This window comes from Urocitellus parryii, chromosome 4, assembly GCF_045843805.1.
Source record: "Urocitellus parryii isolate mUroPar1 chromosome 4, mUroPar1.hap1, whole genome shotgun sequence".
Lineage (NCBI taxonomy): Eukaryota > Metazoa > Chordata > Mammalia > Rodentia > Sciuridae > Urocitellus > Urocitellus parryii.
The window spans coordinates 121,214,320-121,224,668 of NC_135534.1; the positions used below are offsets into that span (position 1 = coordinate 121,214,320).

At 36.5% G+C, this 10,349-nt stretch overlaps 1 protein-coding gene across 1 annotated transcript in view; it reads right to left on the bottom strand.

Moving 5' to 3' along the window:
* The window catches only part of Ncapd3 (non-SMC condensin II complex subunit D3), a 61,691-nt gene extending 51,974 nt beyond the window's left edge, over positions 1-9,717 (bottom strand). Inside the window, exons 1-3 of the mRNA XM_026394682.2 lie at positions 9,608-9,717; positions 8,422-8,576; positions 4,363-4,525 (exon numbers count right to left, since the gene is read on the bottom strand). Coding sequence (XP_026250467.1) covers positions 4,363-4,525; positions 8,422-8,576; positions 9,608-9,671 — 382 coding nt within the window. The 5' untranslated portion in view covers positions 9,672-9,717. The remainder of the gene's footprint in view (positions 1-4,362; positions 4,526-8,421; positions 8,577-9,607) is intronic.
* Between the last annotated feature and the right edge of the window lie 632 nt (positions 9,718-10,349).

The following is a 10,349-nucleotide window of genomic DNA, read 5'->3' on the forward strand; positions in this document are numbered from 1 at the left end:
ATCCCAGAAAATCAGGAGGATCTTGAGTTCAAACCCAGCCTCAGCAAATTATCAAGGTCCAGACCCAGTTTCTAATAAAATATAAAAAGGGCTGGGGATGTGGTTCGGTGGTTAAGCGCCCCTGAGTTTAATCCCTTGTACCAAGAAAAAAAAAAAAAAATCACAGATGCCTATATCAAAAACATCGTAAATATGTAAATGAGACAACCATGAAACATCTTTAGACTACCAAATGAAAAGAAGCAAATCAAACCCATATAATACAAAAAACCTATCAACCTAAAATTCTATATTTGGCAAAAACATGATTAAAGGTGAAATAGTCATTTTGTGCATTCAAAATCCATGAGAGTTGATCTCCATCAGACCTGCACTATAAGAAATATTAAATAAAAGTTCTTGAAGAAAAATTATATGAAGATGACAACTTTTATTTATTTTCTTGATTTAAAAAATTCTATAAAAATAAAGAAGAAATGTTAATGAATCATAGAGTTTACAATATATAGAAGTAAAAGTTTGTATAACTATGTAAAGAAGAAAGGAAAATATATCATCTTAAGGTTACTGCATTATGTGTAAGTCGGCAGAATAGTATATGAGGATAGACCCAAATCAAGCACTTATATACATTCAAAAAAGCATAGATAATAAACCAAAAGAGGAGACTTATAGGGTACTAAAGAAATCACCATTAAAACAACAACAAAAAAACACAGAAAGAGGGACAAATGGAACAAAAACAGATGGAATGGGATAAACAAAAAATAAATAGCAAGTTGTCAACCATCCATACTGAAATTATATGAAGTGTAATTTAAACAATCAGAAGGATAAAAAATACAACCCAGTAACAGATAGTGTGTAAGAAACCCTTCAAATACAAATACACAGATTAAAAACAGGGTTCAGTACCTGTAATCCCAGCAGTTTGGAAAGCTGAGGCAGGATGATTACAAGTTCAAGGCCAGCCTGGACAATTTAGTGAGACCCTATCTCAAAGTAATTTTTTTTATTTATATTTTTTATTTGTTCTAATTAGTTACACATGACAATAGAATGCATTTTGACACATCATACATAAATGGAGTATAACTTCTCATTCTTCTGGTTGTACAGGATATGGAATTACACCAGTCATGTAATCATACATGCACAGAGGGTAATAGTTTCCTATCCATTTTACTATCCTTCCTACTCCCATATTCACCCATTCCCTACTCTTCACTCTGCCTAATCCAAAGTACCTCTATTCTCTTACCCTCACCCCTTATTGTGATTTAGCATCTGTATATCAGAGAAAACATTCAAGCCTTTGGTTCTTTGGGATTGGCTTATTTCACTTGGCATAATATTCTCCAGATCCATCCATTTACTGGCTAATGTCATATCATTCTTCTTAATGGTTTAGTAATACACCATTGTGTATGTATACCACATTTTCTTTATCTGTTTAGCTGCTGAAGGGCACCTAGGTTGGTTCCACAGCTTAGCTATTATGAATTGAGCTGCTATAAACATTGATGTGGCTGAGTCACTTTAGTATGCTGATTATAAGTCCTCTGGGTATACTCTTAGGAGTGGGACAACTGGGTCAAATGGTGGATCCATTCCAAGTTTTCTAAGGAATCTCCATACTGCTTTCCTTAGTTGTTGCACCAATTTGCAGCCCTACCAGCTTTTCCCCCACATCCTTGCCAACATTTATTGTTGCTTGTATTCTTGATAACTGCCATTCTGACTGAAGTGAGATGAAATCTCTGTGTAGTTTTGATTTGCATTTCTCTAATTACTAGGATGTTGAACATTTTTCATATATTTCTTGACTGACTATATTTCTGCTTCTGAGAAGTGTCTGTTCAGATCCTTAGCCCATTTATCAAAGTAATTTTTTTTTAAAGAGCTAGGATGCAGGCCAGTGTAGAGTGCTTGCCTACCTGTATAAAGCCCTGGTTCACATCTACTCAACATTGTATGGGAGATCCTAGCCAGAGCAATAAGGTAAGAAAAATAAAAGATAGCCAAATTGTAAATAAATTAGTAAGACTGTGTCTATTCACAGATGATATGGTCTTATGTTGAAAAAATTCTTTTAGAACCAATAAATGAGTTTTAGCAAGGCTGAAGGATACAAGATAAATAATCAAAAATCATCTCATTGCTACTACTAAACAATCCAAAAATGAAATTAAGAAAACAATATCATTTATAATAGCATTGAAAAAAACAAAAAAATTTAGGAATAAGTATTCCAAATAAGTGTAAGAGTTATACACTGAAACTATCATTTAAACATCACTGAAACAAATTTAAAGAGACCTAAAACAAATGAAAAGATATCCTCTATTCACAGATTGGGAGAAAACATTAAGATGGTAACACTCCCCCAAATGATCTACAGATTCAATGCAATCCCTGTCAAAATCCCAGCTGTCATTTTTTGTAGAAATTCACATGCAGAACCTACAAATCATACAGAAATGTAAGGAATAAGGAACAGCCAAGAAACTCTTGAAAACTGTGAATGAATACTAAGTATCAACAGCATCCCAACCATACTGCAGAGACATTTAAAACAGAAGGTAATTGGCGAGAATATAGCTAAGGCATAAATATCAATCCGAATCATCTGGCAGTGAAAGAGAGGAGTGAAACAAAATTTCTAAAACTATCACTTTTCTGAAATGGCCCAGTTACAACTGAGATACTACAATACTTCGCAACTAAATTCTTTAGGAGCAAGTCATTAAGGAAGCATTAATAACACAAATTGTTGTTCAAGGTTTTAAATATCTTTTTACCTGTTCCCAAGCCATTGTGAAAAAATCCTTAACATGAATTACAAATGCATTTATACACACAAGCAGGCCAAGTTGACCAATCCTGTGACTTTCTTTTCTGTAAGAAATGGGCTGGAGGCATGTAGCTCAGTGATAAGGTGCTTGCCTAGCATGCATAAGGACTGTGGTTCAATCTACAGCACCACAAAGAAAAACAAAATTTTAGGTTCTTTAGCTCCAGCTCAATGTTCTACTTCTTCACTTCCCACAGGAAGAACAGCTAACCTAAGCACTATGACAAGCACAAGGAAAAAGAAGTAGAATAGATTTCATTTCATAAATAGAATCCTTTTCGGTTGTTTCCTTCATCGAGTATTCCTAGTTGCTTTCACACTTTGTTGATTAGAATGGTTTTAATCTGCCGCAGTCTGGCTAGGCACAAAATCACGAGCCACTCAAGCAGGAACAAACTTTATTTTTTGAAACTGCAGCCAATGCCCCGTATGCCCCGGGGGAGAATCCCGATGGACCCACGAGGCCTTCTCCCGGAACCCCAGAGGAAGTTCCTCCCCCAGTATTCCCTCCTACTGTACTTCCCCAACCAATGGGAACTCTACAGGAGTCCCAGGTGAACAGCAGGAGTCCAATATCCATATGAATGCAAATCTTAACATAATCATATCATCTCAATGGCTAGCTGGCAGTTACCTTTCAACCAAAAATGCCATGCATCATATTACTTGGCTGTGGCTCTTAGCATTAATCTATTTTTAATACTCACATGGGAAAGCTACAACACAATGACTCCTCACAGAAGCTTTTCTCAATTTTAACAGTAAGTCACAAAAGAGGACAGTATCAGAATTTTATACAAGGGAGGGGGTGGGAGTAGAATTCTTGAACTTGAGAACATTCCCCCTCCAGTTTGATACTTCTCAGATTATGTGTATTAGGTTATAGATATAGCATCATTTCAGAAAACAAACACGTCTAATGTTAAAAGAGAAAGACATCTTTCAAACACCTATAATATGCCATGTACTTGCTTTCCTTTAATCTTTGGAACAACTCTAAGAGACTGGTTACCACTGCTTCATTTTATAAGTAAAAAAATGTGTAAGAATTGAAAACAACACAGAAAGAAAAAAAAATAACAAATGATTTGTCCTACTGTATCAAGCACAGTCATCCTTTGGTATCTGCAGGTGATTGGTTCCAGGACCCCCATCAGAATCTAAAACTCAAGAATGTTCAAGTTTTTTTTTTTTAAATATAAAATAGCACATTTGCATGTAACCTCCATACATGCTCCAGCACACTTTAAATCACCTCTACATACAATACCAAATACAATGCAAATGATAAGTAGTTGATATACTGCACTGTTTGCACTGTTTAAGAAAAAAAGTCTGCCCATGTTCAATAGAGGCAACCAACGAAGGCCTAAATATATATACGTATATATATATATTGCATCAATAACAGCGTAACATTTTTCTTTTTAAATATTTCCCATCCAATAGTTTGTTGAATCCACAGATGATGCTGAACCCTCACAGGAGACAGAAGAAGGTATACATACCTGGTACTTCTAATAACAAAAAATAAAGCCCCGCAGCATGAAGACCATATTCTCGATATTGTACATTGACATTTTTCGAATGGACTATTTGAACAAAGTGATAGAATAACGCCACTAGCGTACTATGGGAAATGTTGTTCTCAATGAAGAATGTCCAAAGGCTCTGAAGGAAAAAGGAAAATCACAAAAGCCAGTAATTAGAGAAATAAAATAAATCTCTTACTTGCTTTTTGTAAGAACTTAGTGACTTATAAGAAGAGTAATAATGACCAGGAATGAAGCTCAGTGGTGGAGTGCATACAAAGCACTGAGTGTTCATAAAACCCTGAGTTTGATCTCCAATAACCCCCACCCAAAAGGAGTAATAGAGTAGTGTGATAATGACAAGGGTTTGCCATCTTCAAAGAGACTGAAATGATAGATCAAAATAAAAAAATTATCATTCATCCTAGAACTGCAATACCTTTTGGTCTATTCCAAATTTTCTCTCCCCACCCCTAGTAACCATTGTTCTACCCTCTGATTCCAATTCTTTGCATTGATTTTAGAATCTGCATATAAGTGAGATCAGATGGTATTTTTCCTTCTGTGACTGATATATTACATTTAGTGAACAAATAAGTCTAGGGGTCCAATGTGCAACATGAGGACCGCAGTTAAAAATACAACATTGCATGCTGAAAATCTGCGAAGACAGTTGACTTCAGGTGCCCTTAACACAAAAAGGTAATTACAGAAGGTGATGGATATATAAATTTACCTGTGGTAATTATTTTGCTATGTATAACAAAACTTGCAAACATTATATAAACACAAAAACAAATTTATAAAAATCTAATAAAAAAATTATAATTCAAATCAGATGTGGTAGCACATGTCTGTAGTACCCGGTACAGGCTAAAGCAGGAGGATCCTTTAAGTCCACAAGTTCAAGATTAGCCTGAGTAACATGGTAAAATTGTCTCCAAAAAAAAACTATTAAAAATTGCAAATATTGGGCTGGGGATGTGGCTCAAGCGGTAGCGCGCTCGCTTAGCGTGCGTGCGGCCCGGGTTCGATCCTCAGCACCACATACAAACGAAGATGTTGTGTTCGCCGAGAACTAAGAAAAAATAAATAAATATTAAAATTCTCTCTCTCTCTCTTAAAAAAAAAATAAAAATAAAAATAAAAATTGCAAATATACAAATATAAGAGAAATACATTCTTGGTTGTTTTAAATATATATACTTCTTAAATTATTACAACATAAAGCCATAATAAAACTTTAGGAATACTCAGAAAAGTTACCCTTCCATCTATGTTAAATATACCCAAATCCATTTATCACTTCTTGCTGAGAAAATCAGAACAATTTATATTAAAATTTAAATGTTCTACAGACTGTGGGCAATAGGAGCAGAAAAAGAAACACTGGAAAATTTCTCTTATTAAAATTTCAAAAGTAAAAGTAACCTGGGTGAGAAAGGAAATAAACCCTAGGGCAAAAATCACAGCTTTATTAATTTTATCATTGCCCTCTGCTTCTTCCTATTAAATACGTGAAGAGAAAATGAGTCATTTTATAAACTAAACAGAGAAACTAAATATAGTAGTTTTAAAAAACACAAGTCTCTTAAAAAATGAATATCATACTTCTTGCTTCCTTGAAAAGACAGGGTATGTAGTAGGTAAGGCCACAGATTAGTCACATTAAATAGCATGTGGCCCTGGGTTCAATTCCCAGAACCACACACACACACAAATAAAGAACCAACATGTTGTTAAAAAAAAAAAAAAAAAAAAAAAGCATGCTAAAAAATTTCAACTTACACATTGTCCTATAATGCACATTTCACTTAACTTTGTTGTACTGTATATATTGTACATATACCAGACTAAGAGGTCCCAATTTTTTAATATCTAGTCTCTAAATAGTAATAGAAGATGTTAATATATGACAAAAGTAGTAAACACACACATTTTGTACACTTTGTGCTAAAATTCATAGAAAGGCAGTCTTCCAAAAAGAACTTTTGGAAGTGAAATTGTAACATCTGTGTGTGCCTATATCACATGTGATACAGGAGAAGGAAGTGGAAGAAAGGAAGGATTCTAAACCAGAATGATCCTAATTAGGAAGATACTTTCAGAGATACACATTGTTATATGTGTATAGTTTATTCAACACTACTATTTATATAGTGAACAAACTTAAGACCTTATTTGAAACCTCTAGACTTTCTAGATGTTTATTAGTGCACAAATATATTAAAGGTAGAAGTAGAAAACAAAACATTTTGTAGTTAAAAAGTTACCCATGATCTGTTTATTTTCAGTCTAATTTATTGTTCTGTATCCCACCATGCATTTTAAAAATGACACATGCCACACACTCACAATTCTCTCAACATTCTCTGCATATTCCCAATGTGTCGTTCCTTCATTTCTTTTAGTTCACATTCTACCCAATGTGAAGACTCACCTCTGGCTGACTGCTTTCTAAAATCATTCCAATCCTACCATGGTCCCTTTTCCATGGCCCTATTAGATGATATCTGCATTTCTTTTGGAGCATTGTTTACAATATGATTCACAAAATACTTCTAGGTCCCCTAGACTAATGATGGCACCGTACTTCTCCCCTCTCTGCAGCTACATGTGGTCATTAGATTCACTTTTTTTTTTTTTTTAAGAGAGAGTGAGAGAGGAGAGAGAGAAAGAGAATTTTTAATATTTATTTTTTAGTTCTCGGCAGACACAACATCTTTGGTGGTATGTGGTGCTGAGGATCGAACCCGGGCCGCTCGCATGCCAGGCGAGCGTGCTACCACCTGAGCCACATTCCCAGCCCCATTAGATTCACTTTAACCAGTACTCATGTGTCTCTGGAAAGGCTATGTACTAAGGGACAGACTCTGTACCCTTAATCTCAACTGTCTTCTAAGGTACTTAATGAAGTACTTAGCATTACAAAGATAAATTAATTATCAGGACATATTAATAGTACAAAACAATGGGTTTCATTGTGACATTTTACTGATTGATTGAACCTCAGACCTCTTAACATGCTAGGATTTTCCTCTCCACTGGGCTATCTAACCAGCGTTTTCTATTTTAAATTTGAGAGGGTCCTGCTAAATTGTCTATATTGGCCTTAGATTTGCAATATGCCTGCCTCAGCTTCCCAAATAGCTGGGATTACAGGCATGCATGACCATGCTCAGTTCTCATTATGACATTTTCATCTTGCACAAAAATACTTTGATCATAACCACCTTCCTTATTACCCACCCTTTCTCTCCCTGGGGATAATTTAGTTTTGAATAACTATGTACAACCTGTAATGAAGACACTTTTTGTTAATTTAAATGTTTCAAGGATGTTAATATCTGTTTTTTTTAATTATACTTCCCAGGACCCCCCCCTTTTTAAAAGAAGTTAATGATCTAAGTATTAATAAGCACACTAGGTAGAACTCGAGATTTAAAGGTAATCTTTGGAAACCTGTAATTCATCTAATCATTTCTCAGTTAGGGCATGTCTGTATTGTTATTTCTATTATTTTTGGCCTTTTTTTTTTCATATTTGGATTGTCTGATTTTCTTCTTTGGTTTTGCCTTTACATTTTTGCTTAATTTGCTGTGGTAAAAAGTGGTTCTGTATTGTCAAGTATAGTAGTGCACACCTGTAATCCCAGCAGCTGGGGCAGCTGAGGCAGGAGGACTGCAAGTTCAAAGCCAGCTTCAGCAAAAGCAAGGCATTACGCAACTCACAGCGAACCTGTCTCTAAATAAAATAAAAAATAGGGCTGGGGATGTGCCTCGATGGTTGAGTGCCCCTTAGTTCAATTCCTGGTACCAAAAAAAAAAAACAAAAACAAAAAACAACAAGCACATTAAATCGTTCGAAGGAAGGTTATTAAGATGTTGAAATGAATGAACCATATTCTTTGTCATTCTTATTGTATCCTTTATGAATTGTGAATGAAAAAAGCTAAATTTAAAATTATAAGGACTGCTACTTTTAACACCTAAAGATGGCTTAATTTTTTAAAATAATTTTTATATATTTTTTTACCTCCGAGGATTCATGTTCTTCAGTAGCAAAGGGAAAAAGACTTTCATAAAGTTTTGTGAAGGCATTCAATCCAGTCTCTATGATCTCTGCTTCTATGCTGGAATCCAATGGTTCAGTCTCTGTGAAGTCCAGTTCCCACACTGTGTGTACCCATTCTAGGGAAAAATGTAATGAAAATAAAAGTGCTTTAAAGCAAGTAAAAGTGTACACATACATTCATGAAGACAAAAGTCACAATTCACGTTTAATTACAGCAATACAAATGTTACATCATTAAAAGAAAGCAGTAAAGGTTATGAAAAAATTAAACCATAACTGGCCATTAGGTTAATCATATAAAAATACCAAAAAAGAAAACAGTTTTTAGATGTTAAAAAGCTTTGGGGAATGAAATTTGAACACACTTAATGATCAGGCTTTTCTATAAGTTCTCTCTACAAAAAAAAAAAAAATAATCAATGATGGCCTTGGATGCTTCTTTCTGAAAAATCTAATAACCAAGTTAATAAGCCCAAATAAAGTGACATTTATTTAGAAAACAGTTGTGTTTTCAAAAGTGGCCCTGCACAGTGTAAGGAGTGGACAGGAACAGTTAACATTAGATACTCCAGAAATTTCTCTGGTTGACTATGAAGGCTTGGGCCCAGATGGCAGAATCAGGAATGGAATTGGTAAGCAGAACAACCGGTTATGGTGAGCGTTCATGAAAGGGAAAGTGTAGCTTGACTGGTGCCTTTAGCTGGCTTTAGGAATCCTAGTTTCATTCTTGTGACGTTTGATGTCCACACGTGATACATCTAGTTGATGCTTATGAACAGGAAGTTCAATAAATAAGTCAAGAGGAAGAAAGAAATTTGGGATTTAAAACTAAAGAAAGAGATGAGAATGGATATGTCCAGGAGTAGCAGAATGAAATGGGGGAGGCCATAAAAACAGATGCAGACTCAGTGCAAGAAATCAACCAACATAAACTCCTTTTTAAAACGGTTAACTAACGGTTTTGAGCCCCCACGGTAAATCAAGCTGGTCACGATCCTGGCGCGGCACAATCCTGGAGATCCCAGACAAGGCAGAGTGTTTGTGGCCCCACCCCTCCCCCACCTGCACCCGGACCCGGGCTGAGGTTCCGTTGGGGAAGCACAGCACCTAGTCCTGCTCCCAGGGACTCGCGGCTGCGTCTGCTTACCGAGGCTGAGATCCAACGGGAACCATGGTTGCAGGCCGCTCCCAAGGTCCCGCAGCGCCACCATAATCTCTGAAGCCCCGGCTCGCCACCGCCGTACCCAACTTTCAAAGCTCGCTCCCGCGCGCGCTCGGAGACGTTCCTGCGGACCAATCAGCACATAAGGAATTTCTAACCGACCCATCGCCAGGCTGGGTTGCTTTCATTATCTCAACCAATCACGTGGGTCGTTCGCCGCATGCGCAAAGAATGAGGTTGAGGCTAAGACTGGAGGCTTAAACTAGGTTCCACAGGGTGATTTTTGTGTGCGTGTGTTCTCGTTAAGGCAGGACCAGGAACTAAATTAAAGCCTAATAACTTAAGTCCCGTCTCATTTTTGTATGTGGGAGGAGATCTAAGGAGAATTTGAGACAGAGTGATTCCTGTAATAAGTCACCTTTGCTCTCTGTCAAGCGATATTTCGCGTGCCTGTCAAAGAACTACCTTCGCGCGGTCAGACATCACTCGAACATTGTATATATCTGAATGTCATGGTAGCCCAATGTCTATCGAGTTAAAATAAAAAGGAAAAAACAACCAAAAGTCTTCTGAGAACACACGGATTTTACGGAATGGTTGGGCCGGAATTCTGCTGGAAAGAGTCGGGGATGCCATGTCAACTAAGGGAGCACTGCACATGCGCACATGAGCAGATCTCCTGGTGGCTTAGCGGCCGGATAGGGAGAATAAGGTGTGCGCATGCGCA